Genomic DNA, 26,883 nt, shown 5'->3' on the forward strand with positions numbered 1-26,883 from the left:
TTCTCTATGGAACTGCTTTACATTAAAAGAAACTGGGTAAACTGAATTCATGGAAAGTGCTCCTTAATGCAGTCATTAACGGCCAATCTAGCACATACAGGCTGCTCTTACCGCCATTGGACTGACTCATATCCGATGTGTTTCATCCTTCTGATAAACTTCCTGTTTAACTACTGCTGGGACCGGTAGTTTGTTAAAAGCTCACAGAAGCTAATTTGATACTGGGAAATATTTCCAAGAGGGAAATGTTATCAGTGGTGCAGTGGAAATCTTTGTTAGTTAACTTCCAGTCTGCAAATAGAACCCTAAATTTAATGGAAAACAGTACAAAGACAATGTGCTAGATGTTAATCAATCAGTCAATTTTTCAATTTTTTTGTAGAAATGTATTTGTCAATTTTGAATTTGATGCCATGGACAATTTTTTTAAAAGTTGAGATTGAAGCGTGTGAGACCTTTGCAAAGACAGCTCTGGTTTTACTGAACCTTACAGAATATACGATGAAATCTTTCCAGCTTATTCATCTATGATTTTTTTTTTTGCAGCCCCTGTCCTGACTATTTGAAATGTGAAAATGTCAGAAATCTAAAACTGAAGTCAAATCTATCAAAAAAATTGTTTGTTAAAAACAGCATTTACAGGATATTACAAATATCTATATTTTTTACATTATGCACAATACAATCAATAAATGAAAAAAATAAATCAGTATGAATGTCTCACAATCACAGGATGTTAAAATTCTGTGAATATTTGCAGAAAATTGTCAATTTAGAATAGGTGTTCAGTCAACTCTCCCAGTGTGAATTCAGTGTTGAAAATCAGAATTCTGCAGTGTCGAAAAATGATATCACAGATTATGGGTCTTTTTAAAAAGCTATGTTACCAAAGGTCATCTTTCTGTGAGTGAAGATGGATACAGATCTGTAACAGCAAGGACAGACAAATAAAACAATCACTTTAAATGAGGTCAAAATGACCAAAGGTAGCCTTCTTTGATAATTTATTTACAGCAGTTATTTGTCATCAGCACATGGCACACAGTTAAATTTATCAATAATTCAGTGTTGGTACAAAGGTGAGGACAGGAGGCCCCTCAGAACTTGAAGTAACTAAAAGTTGTAGGTGGGTCTGAACCCACACAGAAAAAAACCCCGAAAGATGAGAACCAGTGTCAAAAATGTATCGTGTGATTACGACAGAAAGAAATGGGTCCAAATTTAATTGAATTTCTTTGTGTAAACTGGAAGTGCTACTTGAAGCTTACGTAGAAGCCAGAAGTGGAGTCTTTGCTGTGGCTGGTTTAGCTAGTCAATAACAGGTTACCACCAGCAGCAAGCTGTCCAAGCCATCTGGCAGGCTAACATTTAGCAAACACTTAACAAGCTAACTGCCTGAGTGAACTGTTCAAAGGGGAACAAAACATGCCTGTCAAATAATTCACTATAGACCACATTATACTGTATGACTTTATGGAGCAGTTTACATTTATATAGTTTACAGACTCATCACGGATAAAAATAAATGGTTAGTGCTACAGGTGCTGTAAATGTCAGCTAACTCTTGCTAGTTGCAACTATGTGCAAGCTTGAGTCTGCTTACTGCTTCATTCCCTTAATGACCAGCATTGTCACTGCAGTTTTCTGTTGGTAAAATTCTTTGCTTCAGAGTAACAGGTAAATGATCTTTTGCCTTGCATTACTTGTGCAGAGTTTTCTGTCTATTTGTCAAAACAGCCCCAGCTGTACAAATGCAGTAACCTTTATCAAAGCTATATTTACATGTAATTCCACTCAAAAGGCCTTTGTATTTACATAGCTTTATCCTTAATTCAGACATATGCTGAGTGAGTTCCACGGGGCCCTAGGCCCCCGCTTGCAGTGGAGCATCCAGGGCTCTGATGTGCACGCTGGGCAGAGTAAACCAGGCTAAAGGAAGCTCTCGTCGCGTGCTGTCATCTTGGAACTTGATATTTAGGTAAAAATCTCCCGTGTAGAGGAAAAGCAGGGCACCCTCACACACAGAACTTTCTTTGGCTTTAACCTGGAGATAAAAAAGACACAAAGAACTATTAGTAGACATTCTGTGGCAATTTTTTAATGAATTGGGCCCACTGTCAGCCAATGGGAGGCCAGCAAAGAGTGAGCCTGCTGGTTTTAATGAAAAGCTGAGAACAATCCCCCAAATCAAGCTGTTATGTAGTTCTCTGAATATGACGAATTTATTCACTCTTTCATCCTCTTTATTAGAGTCTTAAGCTTTTTGTTCTGGAACCAACAAAGTCTTCTTTTAATCGCCCGGAGCTTGTTCAACATTCAGAAGAAAGAATTTGTTACAGACAATGGCTCACTTCGAGGATCCCCTCTCTGCTCTGCTTTCTCAGCTATGACAGTTCAAGGACCGTAAAAGTGTTTTTGTGGGTTTAGTTCCATCTTGCAGAGAACTGAAGACTCTTTGGTGTCATGTTTTAAAAATATTTGTCTCGTTCTGTATTCTTAGAAAAAAAAAAACTAAATGACCTGTGAAATCAATCAAAGGACGTCAGATCAAACAGTTCACATACTGTCGGTACAATATGTTAATGAGTGTGAGCATTTTAAATGAACATGGAACCTCAGTACTGTAATGCATCTGTTTTAAACAGTCTTAAAGGAGCATGTGCAGGCTCTGCTGATATTCCACAGTAGACTCCCTGACAGCAACAGACTGTTTAACAAGAGAACAGGAGAAATTCTAATGAAGAAACATGGAAACCAACATTTAGTTGAGGTGTCGAGCTGTTGTCACACAGCACTGCGTCCAGTATGGACTCAGTATGGAGCTACCTTGCCCTGCGCTCAGCTCGGAGGCAGCATAGATTCGTTGCTAGCTAACAAAAAGAAGTGAAAAGCAAGTGGAACACAATGCGCACTGCATTCTACGTGAAAGCAGATGTCTTACTGTAATGCAGATATGCAATAAATATTAATAAATATCAATGTACTTGTCAACAACTGGAATTTCTTCAGTGGAAACCTTTAAGTGAGAGTCGGTGTTCAGAAGTTCTCAGTCTCAGATACAGCTGAACACACTTCTGCCAGATCAGAGTTCCTTTGGGACTTTGAACATGGATTTTAAACGTCCAGATGTTCAGGTTTTCACCCAGTGCATGTACCCGTTGTTTTTTTTTTTTACCACTTGGTCCATATTTAATAAACTATTCCCATTTCAGAACTTACGAGCTTTGGGAAAATACAGGTAAGAATCGTCGCCAGCAGGTGGCATAGTTTTACCATTTAGTGTGATTTGACACGAGCTCCAGTTATTAGGCACATAAGTACTTTCCATACAAAATATATCATAGCATAAAATGTTTTCCAAAGAAATATTTTGAGCCACATTCAGTTATTAGCTTAAAATTCCCTGTGGACAGTGACCACTTTAACTTGATTTCTCATCCGAGGAAACCATCTCCCGAGAAATGTCATCTCCAGGCCGAATCTTTCTTTATTAACAGGATTTGCGGGTTGTGCAGCTCCAGATATTTCTCGATCATGGAGCTAAAGTAGAGGCTGGGATGTACAAGAGGGGGGCAGGTAGAAATTTAAACTGTTTTCCAGGAAAGGTGCTGCTGAAAATAAAAAGATGTTGAGAATTGTTTCCCGACAGCTCGTCATTAAGTTTAAGCACATGACCAGACGGCACCGGTGACGCAGTCAGACCAACACAAGTCCCATAGTAGCAACTAACTGCAAATACAGAGTGTACAAGTGGTAACACTGGCCTTATTATTGTCAAAACACTATCACCAACAAGCCAGAGGCATTCATTGTCGTGCATTAACTCCCCTGACATGCTAAATAGTTCAGTGTGCTAGTTCTGACAGCAACAGCAGATGGCTGATTATTTGAATTTCATAGCGTGTTCTGACGCTTCTGTTCCTCAGCTGAGTCACAGTGTAGCTGTACATTTACGTGCAAACATCTAAAAAGTGCTGTTAACAAAGTTGGCACTGCCAATATCTTACCGGTGTCTCCTGTTGCCATGTCAACAAAAGGGAATATGGTACATTTTCTGACGTAACATCAAAGATTAATGGAACATGCGAGCCAAAAACATCGGTTTTCCAGTCTGTACATAACTGCTGCAGTGGGAGTTATCAAAATACCTGTGTGAACAGGGCCTGAGTATACGTTTGATTTTCCCTCCAGTTCATTGTTAGTGGTTTTAATTTTAGATGCAGAGATTTTCTGCAAATGCTAAATGTTGAATAAATTCAACATGAGCTGAACCTTAACACCAACTTACATCTACTACACAAGAAATATCACCTCTGCATTTCTGAGCCTGAGTCTGCAACAATGAGATATTTGCTGTTAGCGGGAATCAGAATTTTTTAAGTCTGTCCCTAAACAAAATGAAAAACTGGTTAGTCTCATAACTTGGTCAAATGGATCTATTATCTGTTTGCTGGTAATTAAGATCTATATGGTTCTCTACCCCTGACTTACTGTGTCGACGTAGAAGGTGCTGGAGCCGATGAAGGTGACCGCTTCGTCAAGGTCGTAATTCTGGACCCCGTTCTGGTAGTCCTGATACGGCACCACGGTCAGAGCCAGCGGGCCCACTGAGTTCTTACTCAGATTGGTCAGTTTGACCTCCAGGGTCACGACGTCGCCTACTTTGCAGTCTGCGATGACGTCGCAGTCACATGGCTTCCCATTCACCAACACATCTGGGGACAGATCGGAAAAAAATGAAAAGCTTAGCACTGACAGGACAGCAGCTTAAAACCAACCCCCCCCCCAACTCATCATCGCATCCACTAACCACAACATTTGTCTTCATCAAAAACTGTCCTGACCATTAGTATCCTATCATACAGTTCATCGTGAAGGGTCAGAGAAAAGCTGTTTGTCCTTAAATTCATTTCACTGACAGCAGCAGAGCTCTGGCTATTTAACCGATATTCCCTCTGGTAATCTCATGCGTGATTAATTTCGGTCATGAATGAACATATGAGAATGTTGGAGAATATTTGAACCCCCCTCCACACACACACAGAGCACCCACCAGTACATTAGTCTCTGCTCATGCAGCTGGAAGTCCACCACCCTCCTGTCACAAGCAACAAGGAAACACTGAGTGAGTCCAATTCAATTTCACTAATGTCTGCCCACCGACTCCGAAGTGGCCTCTATTTGGCTGAGGTGCACAGGGAGACACCATGATTTGATAGGAACAACAAGCCCAGTGAACTGAGCACCCGCACGGTCCCGACCCCTAAGATAGGGAATTATGGGGAGGCCCCAGAAGACCAGCTGAAAAGACACCTCTGAGACAGCATACACACACCAGCGCAGATGCACAAAGCCGGTTGTCATACGCTTTCTCGTGTCACACCGGCGACTGCGATAAACACTGAGTCAGAGCTTGTGTGACAGCCTGATGAGAGAGTCAAGCTGCGTCTGGTGCCACTGGTGGGCCAATCTGTGGCGTACAGAGATGGGTGGGGGTCAGGACTATGAGGATCGAGTGACAATCCAGCAGGACGGAGCGGGGTGTGGGTGGGGGCTGAGGCTCCGGGGTGGCTTGAGCCACCAGGAGGGTGACATTCAGCCCCACATTTTCATGAAAAAAAACCCCAAACACACGAATGTGTCTATTTAGAACTGGAATATCAGATTAGTTTGCTGACAGAGAAAGATATTCTACCTGACCCGTAAGAGCGAAGAACTAAGGGTCAGGGTCCAAATGAGGAATTGGAATTTGATCTTTGTCAAAAATGTCACAACTGTGCACAAAGTCCCGGAAGTTCCCAGAGTGAGTGGTCGGGTTTAAAAAGAAAGCTGAGTTTAAAGATGGGTGAGTACTGAGCACTCAAGATGTGTTCAGCCTGGTTTGACTGCTGTGCTCGGGATTACACAGTCATCCGTTTCACGCCAAACCAGCGGAACGTTACTGGAATTGTGTTTTATTTTTAGACAACTCTGCGTGTTGACACGTGCCGACATCTTTGACCTAGAGAACAGAGGGAAGAAAGAACGATAGAACTTAAATGAAGTTTTTTTATTGTCTTCACACCGATGTTGCAGCCACTGCCTGGAAGCTACAAAACGCCTAAAAAAAAACAAACAAACACCCAAAAAAGTCCAGAAAGGTTAAGCTTCTTCTGCCTTTATTCTGCCCTTTAACATCCTGACATCCTGACACGTCCACAGGCTACAACAGCCAACGTGAGTCTGCATTGCAAGAGAGCGCACGGCTCTGCAAACTTGCAGCCGGCGTGACAGTGATGAGTCCCGGGAGAAAACATCAGGCAACGAGAGCAACATTTCTGTGGACCGTTGGAGACTTTTCTGGAGAGCTATTGGACAGTCAAACATTCATTTCTTATCAAGTTCAGACTAAGACCTGTGATTAGGATTCCTTCATCGACATTTTTAGTGTCCATTTCCAACATAAGAAAACTAATTTTCAGTTCAAATTCAGTTTTACTGAAGTTATTAACTTAATACAAAGTACAGTAAAGAGAGAAATTTAAATCAATATCTACCGTGAGCATCCTTTTCCTTTTAAAAAGGCCCCAAGAGATTTACAAGATTGCATTTAATGATGTCCTGTCACAGAGTAAACTAACTCCATTATTATATTTAATCGACTATTCCCTCAGCATTACAGTTTTTGCTGGGGTTAATTAATAAAATGCCTGCTTATAACACAGACATATAAAAGAGGAAGATTTATTAAGGCAGTCACAGCAGGCACTACATATATGTCAAACACGAGGCTGACTCTATGGAAAGAGCTGGATTATTTCATCAGGCTTTCCTTGAAATGGGCGACATTAGACTGAGGTTTAGCAGGTTTCTTTCTGAATTGTCCACTGTGTAAAGATCGTGTTAACACCCGAGGGAGACCCAATCACGCTGCAAGCCAAACCATCTTTACACACAGCCGGGAGATGCAATTCAATCCTGATTGCAAACCTTACACCTGCAGGAATATGGGCTTTTTCATCTACAGCAAACACATCCAGGTTGCATATGAGGCATAAATACAAGTCATATGTGTTTAATCAAGCAGCCATATGCATGTACAACCGCAATTCTAAAAAGGTTGGGACTGTGTAACATGCAAATGAAAACAGTGATTAGTGATTCAATGATTAGCATATCTCATAAACCAGTATTCTATTAACAATAGAGCGCAGAGAATGAGACATTTTTAGCCACTCTTGAATCTGATGGCAGCAACACGTCTCAAAAATGTTGGGACAGGGGCCACGAAAGATCAGAAAAATAAGTGTTTCTAAAAGGTAACAACTGAAGGAACATGTTGAAACTAATTAGGTTAATTGGCAACAGGTTAGCAACTATAAAAAGAGCACCTTAGAAAGGCAGAGTCTCAAAAGTAAAGATGAGCAGATGCTCTGCAATTTCACACATCACTCTGTGTATAAATACTGGAGGAGTTTCTGAATATTTCTCAATTATCTACAGTGTCTATTATCATCAAAAGATTCAAAGAATCTGGAGACCTCTCTGTGTGCAAGGGACGGGTTGGAAAATCCATATTGGATACTTGTGATCTTCGGGCCTTTAGGCACTTTACTGCAGTCAAAAGGGGCATGAATCCCATTCAGACAAGTATGAGACAACATGCTCTGCCATGTTCCAGCAACTGGTCTCCTCAGTTTCCAGATATTTGCAAGAAAAAAAAGAAAAAAAAAAAAAAGGGGGGGGGGGGGGGGGGGGGGGGATGCCATACAGTGGTAAACATGTCCCAGTATTTTTTAAGACATCTTGCTGCCATCAGATTCAAGATGAGCTAATCATTTTCATGAAAAAGCCAAATGTCTCACTTTTAACATTTGATATATTTTCGATGTTCTACTATGAATAAAACTGGTTTATGAGATTTGGAAGTAATTTCATTCTGTGTCAGTTTGAATTTAACACAGCGTCCCAACTTTTTTGGAAATGAGGTTGTATAATTTTCTGTAATCCAGCCATCATGATGCCGTCTCTTTCTCCAATTATAACCCATGTTCCCTACTCTGTAGCTGAAGTCAAGAACACGTTCAGTTGTGCAGCTATTTTTGTTGTCGTTCAAATATTTCAATTATGTCAAGCTGATCATTTATGGATTTACTTGATGACTTCTGGTGACGGTGGATTCAGATTCTGTGCACACACACACTGTAGAACACAACCATTTTATAGCTGCCAGCACTGAGCCCATAGTGACACTTTGGAAACAGATAAATTTAGTTTGTTCAAAGTCTTGTTGCTAGGAGATGTGCAAATTATAGGTAGCCTACATTTGTTCTAAAACTGGAATAAATTCTTTCACATTAAAAGTGAACAAAAGAGGATGGTTAGTCTCTAACGAGTTGATGAACTCCCACACACGTGCATCTCAGTTTCTCTCACACACATGCCCACACACACACACACACATGCACACTCACAGCTCAGAGTCTCTCTACTCTTGTTGTTCTTCACTGTATCTCTGTGCAGAGGCAATCTGCTGACTTAGATAATCAGTGTTTACACTGAAAAGCGAGCAGTGGGAAGAGACAGTGGCCCAATCTAACGAGTTCCTCTCACTTAGCTTTAAGGGAAAAAGGGATAATGTAACTGTGGTAAAAAAAAAAATTAAAAAGATGCCACAAACTAATATCATTTCGTACCACAAATCTTCCCCAAAAGGACACCAAATTCAGGACAAAACACTGCTTTTTAAAAGTGTCTGCTGTGTGTTTCCTCTTGTGCTGCCCCAGTGCTCTCTGCTTTACATCTGCGAGCTACAGATGTGAGGGCATGCAGCTCACCTGCAGGCAGACTCACGTATGTCCCTCAGGCTCATGAAAGGAAACATTAAGGCTCAGGAACATTCTTCCATCCACAGGACATCAAGTTATATTAATGGCCATGTTTTTAAAATCTTGGAAAACTATTGGTTATGAAAATAAAGTCTTGATTAAGAAAGCATATCTTCACATCGAAAAAACTGCAAATAGCAAATAACCCAAGAGCCACATGTCAGACTCTACAGGCCTCAGCTGGCATGTTAAATGTTAAAGTTCATGACAGTGGAATTAGAAAAAGAATGAACAAGGATGGCTTGTTTGGAAGGGTTGCAGGAGGAAGGCTCTTCTCTTTAAAAAAAACATGGCAGCACAGCTTAGGTTGCATCTGAACAAAACACAAACTGAAAGCTAACTGAAAGCTAAATAGTAGGAAAAACAAATAAAAATCAGTGGGTGAACTGAAACAGGCTGTTTGTGCGCTCCTCTCAGTTTGTCTACTTAGTGGAAATGCACCAATAAAACAGTTCACAAAACAGGTAAATGTCATCATGATCAATCTGCTGAAAAAATGTTGCACATGGTGGCCGAGCAACAGGTACATCAGAGAGTGAGTGTGCGTGTAAAAGAGTGTTTGGGCGAGCACTGTTTGATAAAAACTGCTTTGGGAATCTACTCAGCTCATTTCTAATGCACTGCTTTGTTGGGTTGTAAAGCTGCATTTTAAGGAATGAGATGAAGTGATCTCATCATTGATTTATTCTTCATGCTAACAAGCAGCTGCTCCAACATGTTACAACATGAGTACCTGGTTTGGCTTCTGTGTTAGCATACACACTCTTCTGCCCAGATGCTGCTGGAGCTGGTGTCTGCAGAGGTGAAGCGCTGCAGCAGGCGTCGCCACAGCAACCGGGGGGGGGGGGAGTGAGTGCAAGAGAGGACACCTCCCTCCTTTGCAAGCATGAAAGCCACCGATCAAACTACAACTCTGAGATTAAACAATCCTTTCTGCCCCTCTCGGCATCTCTGTCACCCACCAAATTTGGGAGCAGGTGAAGATAAAGATGACAACCGACGTGGGGCGATTTGCTGGTGTTCAAAAGAGATTATGCCGTGTCTCACAGCGGGTGTCAGCTCAGCTCATAAGGATTTTGCAAACAAATATTGTGCGGTGAGCAAGAAAAATGGACAAATCAGGTGCGAGCAAATATAGATGTGACGTTCATAGCGCTTCACGTAGAATTGCATTTCTGACAGAGACACTCATTAAACAGAAGAGGGGCAACTCTTCTGCTGTAAAACTGATTACATCAGCAGTGTGCCTCCACTGAGAGGGTGTGTGTGTGTGTGTGTGTGTGTGTGTGTGTGATAGAGAGAGAGAGAGAGAAAGAGAGAGAGAGAGAGAGAGAGAGAGATAAAGGAAAGAAAAGGCACAAAGCAAAAAAAAACAATTATTGAGCCTACTTTACTACATCATGGAAGCATAAATGATTAAATATTAAGAATAACTGGTATTAATTTGGTTGCTAATTCAAATAAATTGTGGTAGACTTAAGCTTTCATGATGCATTAGCTGACAACAAATTAAAAACCTGGTTGATATGTGTGTCTTTGAGCACCAGAGGAGTAAAATGCATCACGAAAATGTAAAACTCAGACAAATGCCGAGCTCCAGAGTAAGCACACCACACTGCCAGTGACTTTTCATCCAGGATGAACACCGACAAAGAGTTGTGACCAGGTCATTGGAGTCTAACAGCTCATCCCAACCAATGGCTGCTCGTAAGGCAGGGTCATTGATGAATGCTCCGATAGAGCCAGAGGATGTGCTTTGAAAGGTTGAGGTGTGCTGCAGTAAGTCTAAAAATAACCCGCCAGCTCCTGATATCCCCTGAAGCCATCTGCCCCTTTTAGAATGATCCCCATAACAACCACTCACATGATATGTGTTGTATTCACTTCAGCGGATGGTCAGATTCCATCTGCTCTGATGACAACCAGCCAGGAACATGTTTGGATATCGTTCGACTCATTTGAAGTGGAGAAAAAAAACAAACACTTTCACCTATACCTCTATTTGTGTTAGACCACCTTATAGTGACATATGAAGTCTAACAGATACTACAAAGGTGAAAAAAACAGCAGATGCAACTTCTGCCATGATGGTGTCTCTGGAAAAGTAAGAGCTGTCCATCTGTGCCTCTTGTGTGTAAATATCTCACTGTTAACTGGGACATATTTAAGAAACTTCCCCACCAACAAGCAGAAGTGGTTTGGTGCTATGATTCTATTCAGCAGCAGCCTGTGGCAGAAAAACAGAGTTATGTTGAAGCAACAGTTTCTTACAATAATTGCTCATCTCCACACGGGACACCTAACAGAGCAGAGCAGAGCTGCTTCCAGCCAGTACACACTCATCTCTGCAACAGCATTACTCATCCGAAACATTCAACATCGCTTTCACTCCACTTCTGCTGGCTATGCGACTTATGTTTACTCAAATAATTGCCCTCCCTCTTTTCTGCCCCTTTGTTCGATCTCTGCTCTCCTGTTCAAGAGCAGTCATGCACTCTGTTGGCTTGCTGTGTGAATGTTAAGCTTTTGTTCAACATCCTTACTCCTCACTTTCAGCCGTACTCGAACGCAGGCAGAAGACAGGTTAAGATGCTTCCACGCACTTATTGAGACATTTAACAATGCAACTTATTGCCACCTGTCTGACTGCAAGTGGGAATGATAGTGCACTCTGTGGTGCTTCAAAAGAGAATCACAACAGAACTCAAGTGGCTCTTGTATAATAGAGACAGAAAATATCATGAATGAATACAAATCTTGGAATCCAAAGAATGAATCTGTGGTGAAGATTAGATTGTGTGTACTTTAAACATGTTTTAAAAGATTAATGTCAAGGAGGTCTATGAATACTAAGAGGGGTCTCACAGATGAGTGAGTTTGCTCAGCGTAATCATTCCCAAGAAGAAACCTTCACCCACATGACTGGCACAGAACATGTGAGGACATGAGAACACTTCACATATACGAAGAGTTAAGACAGAAAGAAAAAGGAATGCTAGGAGAGTTGTTAATCTTCACAACACAGAGATGGCTGCTGTCGCTGTAACTAACTGCTGCTCTCTGCGTGGAGATGGCAGACAACCAAGTCTAGGTTAAGGATGTCAATAAGCTTACATGGAAGCAATGCTACAAAGTTGTGACGACTAAGTCGATGAGCACAACAAACCTGGCAAAACAGCTTAAACAGTGTCAACCCAGTCGTTATGAGAAATTTTGAGTGTGCTATAGTGTAACTATAGTGTTGAACAGTCATAAAGTTAACCTGGACAGCAGCATACATCAACACTTGCTGTTTAACTATTAGCAATTAGCCAATAGCCACATTATCTGTCTTTTAATCCTTTAATGTCCTGCTCTATCAAACAGAGCAGCACAGTTTTCAGTGACTACACTGTATCTGAAGTCGTTTTCACACACGCCGGAGTCCTGAAATGTTCTACAGATGTTCCAGAGTGGTGGCATTTGAGAACACAAATGTCTGCATCATTCACTCAAGCAAAGATTTTTTGCTGCATACGGCCGTTAACCCTAACCAAGAGATTTTTTTTGTTTGTTTTAAATGTCGTCTGTAGTGTCAAATGGTTACGTTCACATTAGCACAGCCGCCCATCTCTTACAGACGCATTTCTAAAGACTCCTGGGTGTTCTCTCACGTCTTTACTTGTGCCTCAGGCATCTGATGAGCAACAATAAATGAAATATAAGTGAAGCTCAATTTGAACTTTTTATTGTTTCATTTCAGCTGCTCCTTCATAAACTTTACTTTAAAAGATATGTCAAGAGCAAACTGTTGCACCATTGGTCATACCAACTTAAGCCTTCTTTGGGTCATGCATATTGCGAGCCCTAATGTTTACCCCTGATCCCGTCCACAAGTAGCCCTAATGTGAACCCTGGATCATGCCCACATGTAGCCCTGTTTACCCCTGATCACGTCCACAAGTAGCCCTAATGTTTACCCCTGATCCTATCCACAAGTAGCCCTAATGTGAACCCTGGATCATGCCCACATGTAGCCCTGTTTACCCCTGATCACGTCCACAAGTAGCCCTAATGTTTACCCCTGATCCTATCCACAAGTAGCCCTAATGTGAACCCTGGATCATGCCCACATGTAGCCCTGTTTACCCCTGATCACGTCCACATGTAGCCCTAACGTTTACCCCTGATCACGTCCACATGTAGCCCTAACGTTTACCCTGATCACGTCCACATGTAGCCCTAACGTTTACCCCTGATCACGTCCACATGTAGCCCTAACGTTTACCCCGATCACGTCCACATGTAGTCCTAACGTTTACCCCGATCATGTCCACATGTAGCCCTAACGTTTACCCCTGATCACGTCCACATGTAGCCCTAACGTTTACCCCTGATCACGTCCACATGTAGCCCTAACGTTTACCCCGATCACGTCCACATGTAGTCCTAACGTTTACCCTGATCACGTCCACATGTAGCCCTAATGTTTACCCCCGATCACGTCCACATGTAGTCCTAACGTTTACCCTGATCACGTCCACATGTAGCCCTAACGTTTGCCCCTGATCATGTCCACAAGTAGCCCTAATGTTTACCCCTGATCACGTCCACATGTAGCCCTAACGTTTACCCCGATCACGTCCACATGTAGTCCTAACGTTTACCCCGATCATGTCCACATGTAGTCCTAACGTTTACCCTGATCACGTCCACAAGTAGCCCTAATGTTTACCCCTGATCATGTCCACATGTAGCCCTAACGTTTGCCCCTGATCATGTCCACAAGTAGCCCTAATGTTTACCCCTGATCACGTCCACATGTAGCCCTAACGTTTACCCCGATCACATCCACATGTAGCCCTAACGTTTACCCCGATCACATCCACATGTAGTCCTAACGTTTACCCTGATCACGTCCACATGTAGCCCTAACCCTAACGTTTGGCCCTGATCATGTCCACATGTAGCCCTAATGTTTACCCCTGATCACGTCCACATGTAGCCCTAACGTTTACCCCGATCACGTCCACATGTAGTCCTAACGTTTACCCCGATCATGTGCACATGTAGCCCTAATGTTTACCCCTGATCACGTCCACATGTAGCCCTAACGTTTACCCCGATCACGTCCACATGTAGTCCTAACGTTTACCCTGATCACGTCCACATGTAGCCCTAATGTTTACCCCGATCACGTCCACATGTAGCCCTAACGTTTACCCCGATCACATCCACATGTAGTCCTAACGTTTGGCCCTGATCATGTCCACATGTAGCCCTAATGTTTACCCCTGATCACGTCCACATGTAGCCCTAACGTTTACCCCGATCACGTCCACATGTAGTCCTAACGTTTACCCCGATCATGTGCACATGTAGCCCTAATGTTTACCCCTGATCACGTCCACATGTAGCCCTAACGTTTACCCCGATCACGTCCACATGTAGTCCTAACGTTTACCCTGATCACGTCCACATGTAGTCCTAACGTTTACCCTGATCACGTCCACATGTAGTCCTAACGTTTACCCTGATCACATCCACATGTAGCCCTAATGTTTACCCCTGATCACGTCCACATGTAGCCCTAACGTTTACCCCGATCACGTCCACATGTAGTCCTAACGTTTACCCTGATCACGTCCACATGTAGCCCTAACGTTTACCCCTGATCACGTCCACATGTAGCCCTAACGTTTACCCCGATCACGTCCACATGTAGTCCTAACGTTTACCCCGATCATGTGCACATGTAGCCCTAATGTTTACCCCTGATCACGTCCACATGTAGCCCTAACGTTTACCCCGATCACGTCCACATGTAGTCCTAACGTTTACCCCGATCACGTCCACATGTAGCCCTAATGTTTACCCCGATCACGTCCACATGTAGCCCTAACGTTTACCCCGATCACATCCACATGTAGTCCTAACGTTTACCCTGATCACGTCCACATGTAGCCCTAATGTTTACCCCTGATCACGTCCACATGTAGCCCTAACGTTTACCCCGATCACGTCCACATGTAGTCCTAACGTTTACCCTGATCACGTCCACATGTAGCCCTAATTTTTACCCCTGATCACGTCCACATGTATCCCTAACGTTTACCCCGATCACGTCCACATGTAGCCCTAACGTTTACCCCGATCACGTCCACATGTAGTCCTAACGTTTACCCCGATCATGTCCACATGTAGCCCTCACGTTTACCCCGATCACGTCCACATGTAGCCCTAACGTTTACCCCTGATCATGTCCACATGTAGTCCTAACGTTTACCCTGATCATGTCCATATGTATCCCTAACGTTTACCCCGATCACGTCCGCATGTAGCCCTAACGTTTACCCCGATCACGTCCACATGTAGTCCTAACGTTTACCCCGATCATGTCCACATGTAGCCCTCACATTTACCCCGATCACATCCACATGTAGCCCTAACGTTTACCCCTGATCACATCCACATGTAGTCCTAACGTTTACCCCTGATCATGTCCACATGTCCTCAGAGGACTCCACAGTAGCTTTTATGAAAACTGAAACAAAAGAACCGTACTGCAACAAGTCAATAGAGTCATTGCAAATATTTTCTCTGGTACAGAGTGAGTAACAGCTATTGTAATCAGTCAGGCTTTAATCATGCGCACAATTAGCAACCTAAATGGATCCTCTATTTAAACTAGGAATGCCCCAATCCTGTTTAAAGTATTGATTCAAGGTCTCGATCAATGCATCGCTAAGTACACCAAGAGTATATTGTTTTAAGCTCGCTGTGGCATAATACGACTGCCCTAAAACTCCCAGTTCCAGCATTGTCAGATGCAGCAGAAATAGAGCTTCCTTTGAAATTTCCAGTCTGAAAAGACACCTCAAATTTTAACACTTGGCTGAATACAATACACGTTCACTAAACTAAATCCAGCTAAGGCTCTGCTGAAGCACAATGCTAAAGATGGCTTGGGATTTGCTGCTGAAAGCATATAGTGTTTCAGTTACTTTAATGTATTTATGGTGTGTAGTTTGTGTAGCAACAGATAGTTAATCTGTAAAATCTCTGATTGGTATCAGGGGCAAAAAAATCTTTTTTGGGACATTCCTAATTCATACTATATAAAGGCCACTTCCACTAACTCATAGGCTGACGACTAAAGAAAGTCAATACCAAGCCTCAAACCACCTCTGTCATGCAGAGATAAGGAGTATGGAAAAAAACTGGACCTCCTGTTTAACAGTACGTTTATTTACCTGATTTAACTTCAATTCTATTACATGCCTATTGGTGAAGGCTACTGAGTAAGAAGGGGTGGATTATGTTTTAGTTGTTGTGTTTTCAGTGCAGATGCAGTTTTTAGGCTGTTTTTTTCCTAGCAAAAACAAATAAAATTGGGGCTGAAATACATGGCTCATTTAAGACTATGTTTGGATTCAATCAAAAGGGTTAGTTTCTATAGTTGTGAAGAAGGTTTTTTCAGTTGTACTGTGGATCATTTCCTCTGTCCTAAGAGCTATTCACTTGATATGAAAATCGACAACTTCAGCGGTTTAAGTTGCACCTAAAACACAAGTTGCCTGTTGTCAGTGTAAGAACCTTATGACATTAAATAAACATAATCAAAAACAACTGTTTGATTAAAAGGTTTGAATTTCTGAACATTCTGGGAACTGTGGATCAGATTTTCTATGTTTTTCCCCCATTATTGCTTAAATTGTGTCAGTCTCTGGTTATGATGTGTGACTTCTTGTGAAACACTGAAAATAGGAAAGAAAAGCACTAAAAAAAAGTTTTGGAAGATGAGATTTGTCACCTAGTACAATCAGGAGGGCATCTGTGTCCCCACTTCCTTCTGTGGCATGACAACAGAACCAAAAATACAGCCAGCCATAAAGAACTATATTTACCAACAGGAATAACAAGGTGTCATACAACGCATAAAACCTTGATCTCTACATTATGGAGTCACTCTGGGATTACACATGACAATTTCTTTTTTCCCTTGGCTTCATTTTGTATGACATTACTTGAATAATAACAACTTTCCGTGGATTTTTTTTTTTCTGAAGGTATCTTCTTGCTTTAATGCATTCATCATCTCTACACTTAACTATGTTAAAAATTCAAATCAATTCTGTCACTTTGTGGCACATGCTAAAACTGGCATTCAAACAGCCTCATCTCTCTAAAAAGAACATGGCACCGCAGTATAGGTTTGCAACTGTCGTGGTTTGGGCTTGTTTTGCGGCCCCAGGACCTGGGGGACCATGAAGTCTGTCATGAACTCCTGTGTATACCAAAGCACTCTAGAATCAAATGTGACACCACTTGTCAGAACTAAAGCTTGGTATTTTACAAGCAGTGGCTTTTGGCAGGCAAAGAGTCTTATTTACACTGTTCTTTAAATATGTCGCTGTGACCCAAAGTTTATGCAATTTTTTACATTAAAAGGTGCTCTTTCTAAAAAAAAGGAAACATTTTGAATGTCGAAAATTCAACTTCAGCTATCAACAGAATTGGAAAAGGCAACACCTATGACATTATATAAAAAAAACCTAAGCGCTGCAGCTTAGAAATACACATAAATATTTATGGGCAGATTGGGTTATCTTGTAATACCACTTTAGTGTCTAATCTGTCCTGGAGCCTGATAAGTCATACGTGATATATGAAAAGGGCACTTTTGGAACATGTTCATTGTTTACCGGACTCGGACTAAGGGTGACCTGCAGTCAGCACTGCACCTAAACGCCTCCTCTGTGCATAAAGACAAAGCAGTTGAGCTGGTGTTGATCTGCTGAAGATGACGCTCATGCTGTGCTTTCGGTGTTAGTTTAGCAGAAAAGCAATGGCTTTAAATTGCAGATCTTTCACATAAATTAGGGTGTTAGGTATTAAATCTGATGACATAGCTCGATCATACAAAAAAGCAGTGAGGCAACAAAGATCACAACAATGGATTTCATCTAATTTGTTCAGCAAAAAGTCAATGCTGATGTAGTATTAGAGGAATCATTAATTCAATAAAATTTTGTCTTCACTGAATATGTTAATCTAGTAACTGGCTGCTTTTAGTTTTTTAATCTACTCAGTTGTAAATTACTGACCATTATTTTAGTCACTGTGCTACGATGGCGATATCCAACGAGCAAAACCACAGCAGCACTTTACTGGACGTAAGAAGAAAAATAAAACTGGAGAAGGGGGAATACCTCTAGCCTGCTTCCCAAAGAAACTGAAAAAAGCTTGATATACATTTCAGAAATCTGCCCTTGTGCAGCTTTAGTTGTGTGGATTTATGGGTTTCTTGTTTCCATAGACTCCTTTCACTCTCTGAAGTCTTATTTTTCCAGTCTGCAAATCTTCCCAATAAACATCACCACAAAGCTGCTTCCTCCCTTATCTGCTTTGCCTCCCACACACTCACCTGTAAACAAGCAGCCATGAGAGTGTCAGGAGTGTTTAATTTTTCAATATTCCAAATGTAATTTAATAAGACTTTTTGAATTAATATAGGCTAATCGCTTAGCCTGGTTAAGGCGTTGGAATTTCAGTTGATCTGTGCCTGTGGTGCATTCCCAAATTTCTTCTAGATAAAGCTAATTGTTTCAAGTAGAAAATCACTTAAAACATAGTTGGTAAATGAGACTTGTTGATTTTTCAAAAGCTCCTGTTCTTCTGGAGGCTTGGAGCACAGCCAGCCATAAGCTCATGGATCAAGTCTGAAGCTACTGGCCTGTGTCTGAGTAAAGCTGGACAGGCAATGAGTGTTCAACAGCCCCATATGTTCATAGGCAAATCTCCATTTATCACTAATGGGCGGAAAAAATGTTATCTTCTGCTAGCACACATTGATAGCAGTAAACAGCTGTTGTAATAAATCTCATCTGATTATCTTGCTGGCTGATTTAAACAAAGCCAGAACTACGATTCTTTCAAAGACCAAGTCGAGAATCACTGAGTCGACCTTGAACTCCTCTGTTTGCCAAAGTGTTCCAGAGTCAAATGTGAGGCCATCTGTCTGACAACCAAAGCTTGGCCAAAACCGGGTCACAGAACAGTACGATGATCCCAAACAAAGATGTCATGTACCCTAGATGATGAGGACTATGCAGTCTTTTACATTAGAACCTTATCCTTAAATTCCTCAACTCTTACAGCCAGTCAAGGCAAAAAAACAACCTTCTCTCAGTTTCAGCCTTTAATATTACAACGTATCTTTGCACCTTTTCAACAGAATATGGGCTTTCAGTGGCTTATAAAAGACACGGAAGCCATTTCAGGCTAATGAAGATAACACTGTGGCTCAACACGTTAATCTGCCATCTTCTTCAGCTCCACCAGGAGTTCTCAGCTTTGAGTACTTTGCTTGTTTTCTTAACTTTAATTTTCTGAAGCGCTTCTGAGCATCAAACCTAAAGTAATGGTTCTTACTCACTAAGTACACGTGTGCTTGCACCACATCAGATTAAATTTGGATTGCTTAATTTCTTGAATTTATCATTATAATTAGTGGAGTTCCAGCTTGTTTACTGGTGTAGGAATAGATTGCATGGGCGTTCATTTGGTTCAATAAATGTTACAACAGGCCTGCCAAGTTAACATTTGATTGTCCAAAAGCTGATTGAAAGATGACATTATTTTCAAATCTAAAGAATAACTTGACTATTTCTGTTGTACATGAAGTAATGAGGTCAGCTGTGCAAGGGCAACCCAAATAAATCTAGCATGAGACATGAGACAAAAATAGGCAGATCAAATTTTCTAAGAACAATGGAGACAAACAAAGAGAAGCACAACAAACTAAAAAGCCACAAACATGAGAATTGGTTGCCTGAGGATGGTTTTAATGGAGTACAAAGCCTTTGTCAAAATCAAATATTTGCTCACTGGAATGGTATAACACTCAAAAGTGCAGGAGCGGTGCAGCACTGTAAAGTACCCACCTTTACCTCCAGTGGCATAATCTCCAAGAATGGAAAACCAAACAAGGCCATTGTACAAGAGCCGGCCGTGTCAATTCCCCACTCAGCACTGGAACAACATCAGCGGGCGGTGGAGGGGTTTGTTTGAAGAGGACAGATTCAGAGAGTTGGGTGTGGGAGGAGGCGGCGACAACAACTGTTTTGACTCATCTCCAGAAAATCGAAGTCATTAGGAAGCCTCCCGTGAGAGATTGACTGTGGTGAGGTTTAAACATGGCTGCTGTCATATGCCACAGTGCACACTTTCTCCCATTTCCCTGTCTCATTACTCTGCTGTACCTTTTCTCTTATTATGCTCCAACCCTAATTAAGCAAATGAATCCACTCTGCCTCCAATATTAAAATTTCAATATGTGGGGACACCTTCAGGCATGGTGGTGCAACCCCAATCTAAGTCCTAACCTTAAAGACAACTGAAAACAACATTCGCCGACATGACTAATTTCCATGAGACAAATCTTCCTTGGAGCTTTGTAAGATCCCATTTATGTACAGCCATGTGAGAAGTAAAGTACAGCCTTCCTGGTTCTGAACAGGACTTAAAATCAGGTAAATTCAACCTGAGATAAACACGTTCCTAATGTTTCCATATGAATTAAGAGGGTAAGTGCACAGTCCTTTGGACAGATGAAACTTAAGTGGAGATGTCTGGTCACAATGCACAGCAGCACATTTGGTAAAAACTAACAGCAACAGCTTGTTTGCAGCCACAGGACCCCAGCACCATGCAGTCAATGAGACAACCAGTATTCCTCTGCATTTTCTTATTAAATTAATAACAGCACTGTGTCATATGTCATGTATTGTTTTGCGCATGTGGTTGTATTTATCTAATTTGAAGTCCTGCTTAAATAAGAAGATATTTCATCATCTCCTTATATGTGAAACATTAGAGTTGAAAAAGGGTGTACTGTACTTTCTTTTTCATGTAACTCTACATTTAATATACAGTATGATGCGAGACGGGGACTAAACAAGAATCCTGTGATGAAAAATCCTAACACTGGTAATAACAAAGGTTCTTCAACATCTCTCTAAGTAGACAGCAGAGTTTTACTTTGAGACAAAAACTTTAGGGGAACGCCTCTATTCACCATTTGGCCTCGGTTTATTTTTCTAGTATACCATCATGTAGGAGGCTGATAGGTGTAATTATTACTCCTGATGAAACAGATGCAGCAGGGAAAAGAATTTCCAAGCAAGAAGCAAAAGAGAGCTTCTAATGGCAGAGTACTTTTCTTATGTAAACTATGATTACTGCCTTCACCATAAAATGGTAGAGAACGACAGAGCTAAGATCCTGCGGGATCGGAGGCCCCAAAAAGTGGGAGAGCGGCTCCAACAGATCCCAGGAGCACGTCAGAGATCTCTGTCCAGAAAAGCATAGATCTACGAACAGCTAAGGTGCTGGGTGGATCCCTCAAGCTCCCAGGCCTCAAGCTTGAAATATATAAGATACTTGTTATTCATCTGCCCGGATTATTATGATAGCAATTCTCTGAGGCTGTATTTAGCTACAGCACATCTTTGAGTTCAGAGATAATATTATCATGTATCAAGCTTCAATGATGCAGGAATAATAAACTTGACCTCTGCAGATGCTTAGTATTCATTCATTTCACAAATCTGATCCCCTTATTTGTTGTTTTTTTACATCTGCATTTTAAAACAGTAAAGCACTGTGAAAGACCTACAATGAAAAGCCCTGCTGGCCACTAAGGTGCTCTAAACTTAATCATGCTGAAAATTGTAAAGCAAATACCAAAAATCCGGGCGTCAAAGAAGGTGGTGCAAGTGAAACTTGGTAATGCAATGTTTACTCACGAGGTTACTTGACGAACTAATGCATAAGCTGTCCTATGGCACAGGGCATTTAAAATGGCTTGCAAATGTTTGCAGCAAACTCGTTCCGGAGCTAACCAAACAAGTGCAAACTGCTTATTCAAGGATTGATTCTCTCATTCTTAAATGGTCAATACTTTCACCTACGTTTATGGTTTGGTCAGCGATGCAAATTCTTATCTTTGAGGTAAACAAAACTGAAGTCTGCAGGACAGCTTTAATCTGATATATAACGCTTCAGAGAGATAATTCATCGGCTATAGTGATTCCTTTTGAATTTAGTATGTTCTGATCCAAAATTCTGTTTCCAGAAATGCTGACATGAGCTGGCCTTATGCAGTCTCTTCTGTGAAAATCACTCAGCCTCTAAGTATGAGACGTGCTTGCCAGTGTTAGACTGAAAAAATTAAATCTACGGGACAAAATCACTTCCAGCCACACAAGAGAAACGCAGTTTTTTCAAAGCGAAAAACAGAAGAGTGACATGACGTGCATAACTGAATTATCAGTGTGAAGCAGGAGCACTAGAGTAATGAGATGCCAGTAGCTCACTGGGGGGCAAATCACTGCAGACAGCAGCACTACCTGCAAGGTTATTATTTCTTCCACAGAATGAGCAGCAATCAATGTCTTACAAAAGTTATTCCAGTCACCTATAGGGATATTAGACATTCCACAAAAAATTATGCTGTAAACACACAATCTTCTCATCAAAAAAGTGCTCCACACCCTCCTTACACACTCACGTCCACCAGGGTTCCTATTTTGAAAAGAAGACATGACCAGGAAACATTGGGGATAACTGAGGTTTATGTAAAGATGAATAATAAGCTTTTGTAGGTTTGACTGTGAGAAAGTGGGTGAGATTTCATCTGTTCACCACTCGTCCATTAATCCTTATATTGCATTTGTTCACTTTACTTTAGTTTCCCATTACCATTGCAACCTTGCTAAACTTACTATCCCGGGTTTGTTTGAGTTGGCATTGTTGTCATTTGGTGTTTCCATGGGATTATAGCAAATACGTGCTCATGAGTTAAGTCAGTTACTTTTATCGGGTTGCAGCTTGAAGCGCTGGATGTTTTGTTTCAGTTCACATTAGACATTATTGGTCCTTTGTTTGGACCTGCCTTTCAGGAGTGGGAGAGACCAGCCCAGCACTTCCTGACTTCAGGTGTTGGTCACATCATAGATTACAATCACAGGAAGACCAAGCAGAGGGATCTCTTTTCTGTAGTTTTGTAATGTATTAGAAGTGATAGGTTGTGAGTTTTGATTTAGTTTATTAAAGTTGTTGGATTTGTTTGAAATTAGGTCACTGGGTAAACTGACCTCTTGGGAGTGGCACATTCTAAAGCAGAACAGGTGTGCATTCAGTTGTACATAGGAGGTTAGATTTTGGGCTCCGGGGGACTTAAAAGGTGACCGAATTTGAATGTGTTTGGCCACTGCATGTAGTCTTTTCTATACTGTGAGATTTTCTTACCTGTGCACTGGAGAGAACTGAAAATAAATTGGTTTAAAGGTCTGCAGAGTCTGCCTACCTTCCATCTGTCTTGACCCTTGAGCTAAACTATTTCACAGTGACAAGGCTGGAAATTAAAGGTTTTTGATGAGGAAACGAGTCATTGTAAAACCCTAGAGTAAATCAGAAGACACAGTCTGACCAAAGCACTCATCTCTGTTGTTATCTGTTAGTAATGCTTCAACGCAGCTCTTGTAATGACTGCACTGTTGTATTCTGCCACATTTTAATTACCACTCTTCTCACCACACTGGAGATGAATGCACTTAATTTCACGTGTAAGACTGTGAGCCAGCATGCAAACAATGCCGATCAACATCGCATGTGACAAAAGCTGAAAAGAATACAGAGCTTATGAAAGGAAATATGTCAAATGGGTCCATTTGCAAGTTTGGAGCGAGTCGCTGATTAATCTGAAGGGGGTGAAGCAATATAAAAAGGGGAAAAACAACAAAACATAAACAGCGTTACCCCAGTTAGCACGATCAAATAGATACAAAGAAAACATTTTGTTTTTTCATTTCATTAGATGAATAAAACATTTAGAGCAACAATAAAATCCCATGAGACATGCTTCGAGATACTCCATTCATCGAGGGAAATTCAATTAGCATAAAATGATGCTTATACTTCTTATGTTTGCATGAGTGTGCAACCCTAAAACCACAGAACCCCTTCACATAACAAACCCCAATTTAAACCCTGGTTTTAAAGGTGACATATTATGCCCCCTTTCAACAGGCCGATATAATTCCCTGAAGTCTCATTCAAAGACTTTAGTCAAAATGTCTGTTGGTTTAAGCACAGTGGCCCCACTCTCACTCTGCTGAAACATCTCTCCTGAGAGCAGGAGAGGAGGGGCTTATTCACCCTTATTACCTTAGGTAAGGACACACACTCATGCTGGCTGTCGCTGACACAAGTTTATACCATACAGTGTGTGAGTGAAGCTTTTCCTCCGGGCAAACCAGAAACTCTCTAAGTACAGACATAGATAGTTACTCCATTGATCTGAGAGGGAAACTGTTTAGCAGTGGAGCTGTAAGTTAGCAACAGGTGCAGGTAAGTAATGCTTTCTCACCAACAGTGATGGACCAAGGTGGAGATACACACAGTGTACCTCGTACTAATGCATGCATACCGTTAATTACTGCCTTTAAACATTTTGTACATATCATTGTCCTATTGATATCCAACTAACTGTACTTGGAGACCTACATTAAAAAAAAAAAAAAGTTGAGTCTTTCCCTTGCTGGTGACCACATGCACGCTCTGAAGAACAGAAAAAAAGTGATTCTTCCATAATACTCATTTGACAGGAATTCAATTTTATTTCATTTTGAACCACTGTGCTCCCTCGGAACATAAAGACTGATTTCAACCAATAAAATTCTGAACTGATGATCTCAGTGTCTGCACGGCCACGTGACAGACATAAGATGCAACAACAGAAAATAAGAAACTTTCTAAAGACACTTGAATGTAATATCCGTGACACGAGGAGTCAGCAGCCGAACTAATGATGGATGATGGTGACCCAGGCGCCACAGCACACGGAGCAGATTTGGGGCAATAAATTAATCCTCACCCATGACCTTAATTAAGGGACCTGTTCGAGGTTGTCAACTATACGGACAGTTCTTGCGTTGCTAGTGTAGATTTCTTTTCAACAGACTGCTCTTTATCACGTTTGAAATCACAAAGGTTCATATTTTTCAGATCCTTGTGAGGTTAAATTAACTTGACATTCACAGAGCGGCTGGAAGTGCCCATCAGGGTTTCTTTTTCCCTTCATACTTAAAAAATCATTTGCAACCTCTTCTGTGCTATATTGCACCACCTTTTTCAATACTTGTTGCAGTTTTCACAAGCTAAAACTCACTTAAGCAGTGAGGAGTCTTATTAAATTTCTCTCTCCAGCAATGCATCAATCGCAGTGGTCACACATTCAAGCCTGGATGCTGAGTTTCAAACAGCTCGGAGGAAAGTGTAATATCTCATTAAGAAGAGCTGTGCAACACAGTTTCTATTTGGTTCCAGGTGCCATCAGTTTCCAAACTATTTTTATTGTGCTGTTCTTTGCCCTAAAAGTATAGTTTTTTAAAGTCAACATACAAAAGTGATATGGGCATTTTTAATTGTGTCAATAATACTGCGATAGAAACACTAAGTATGATCTGGCAACAGCACACAGCTGTTCATTCTATGAAAAATCCAGTGAAAAAAGAACATTCACATCCTAATGGACAGTATATTAACAAATGTCCTTATCTTGGTCTTTGAGAAGAGAAATTCACACAGAATATCAGAACAATTCATTTTTATCTCTAATAATCTTCTCTGGCAGCAGCTAAAGGAGAGCAGGGCAACAGGAACTGGTGGCATTTAGTAGATTTTAAAGGTAAAAATGACGTAACATTCTATGCTGTGAAAGGGTCCGATAAGGGTGACTGACACAAAGCAACACTTGGTTCTCAAACTGTGCATGCGACTGCACTGGATGATGCATGGACCTGTGTAGCAGCGTCGCCTGATGGAGTAGTTTGGCTCGTTATCAGCATTGTCTTTACCATACACTCAACCGACAGGCCGCAGATTAGTGAAGGAAAGTTTACTCAACACGGTTAATAGAAAAAAAAAACAGAGTGAAATCACTGTAACAGCCCGAGGAAGGTCAAACAGAATTAGCCTATGCTAAGCAATCCAAGTTCTGAGCCTCTAAATTAAATCAGCCCGAGCAGCAAAGCATCTCCAACCTGGCATCAATCAGCCTCCTAAAGCAGGTACCTGAACTCACTCGCTCCATCATCCTGGGCTGCATCCTCCATTCTACTCTAAGATCACTCAGTCAGCCTGTGAAACTCTTTGCATCCTCCGTGCCCGTGCACGGACTGCACTCCATCTCAATTTCTCACTCTGTCACTTCTTTACTCTATCTTTCCCACTCATTAAGTGCTGTGGGACTCGCTCGTCGTATCTATCCTCACAAGTCAAACTTGTCTTTTGTCATTCATCTTTTTTAATCCCTGACCCTGCGACCGTGATGATCTTGGTCAGCATTTTCTTCCTTCCTGCAATCGCAACAATCGACAACAATTTTTGCTTTCCATATCCTCCCAAAACATGGAGTACTCTCTGCCTGTTCCACGTTTATGGAGTCCCAGAAGGAGTTTTCATTAAAATGTTCAGGCTGGGCCTGCCCATTCAACTAAACAAATATGATTTGGGAGGAGTGGGCAGCTCCTGGGCATTCAAACATAAACCACCTGCTGTTGCTGCAGAAAAATGAAAATACGTCTCTTCCTCTACACCTGATCTCACAGACGCTAAGAAACCTGCTGTGGCTCCATGTTTAACTGCAACGGAAGGTAATAAAACAGCAAAAGTGAGACATTAAAGAAGGATATTGACATTACTTAATGAAAGTAGGATGAGGATTACATCTGAAATGACTATAGAAAAAAATTAATGAACACTTGGGGCTGTCAATTATCTCTAAAGTAAAGTAAAATAGCTCTCCAGGTCATCAAGAAGGTCATCAAGAGACAGCTCGGGGCGTATTATAAACATCTCGCTGTTAATAAGAGTTTCTCACTGAACCGCACAACAGTGTTCAGCCTCATGTGGAGATCGTACTGCGGATGTGAAACATTTCACACAACTTACAGCAGCTTTTCTTCACGAT

At 41.4% G+C, this 26,883-nt stretch overlaps 1 protein-coding gene across 2 annotated transcripts in view; it reads right to left on the reverse strand.

The window, feature by feature from the left end:
• Nucleotides 1-966: 966 nt before the first annotated feature.
• trappc9 (trafficking protein particle complex subunit 9) overlaps nt 967-26,883 on the reverse strand; it is a 193,172-nt gene continuing 167,255 nt past the window's right edge. For both annotated transcript variants that reach the window (XM_072369878.1, XM_072369877.1), the window contains 2 exons: nt 4,492-4,715; nt 967-2,044 (listed from right to left, as the gene is read on the reverse strand). In XM_072369878.1, the coding sequence (XP_072225979.1) occupies nt 1,865-2,044; nt 4,492-4,715 (404 nt within the window). In that variant the 3' untranslated portion in view covers nt 967-1,864. The remainder of the gene's footprint in view (nt 2,045-4,491; nt 4,716-26,883) is intronic.

The sequence above is a fragment of the Leuresthes tenuis genome, unplaced genomic scaffold, assembly GCF_036924035.1.
Source record: "Leuresthes tenuis unplaced genomic scaffold, fLeuTen1.0.hap1 SCAF_18, whole genome shotgun sequence".
NCBI lineage: Eukaryota > Metazoa > Chordata > Actinopteri > Atheriniformes > Atherinopsidae > Leuresthes > Leuresthes tenuis.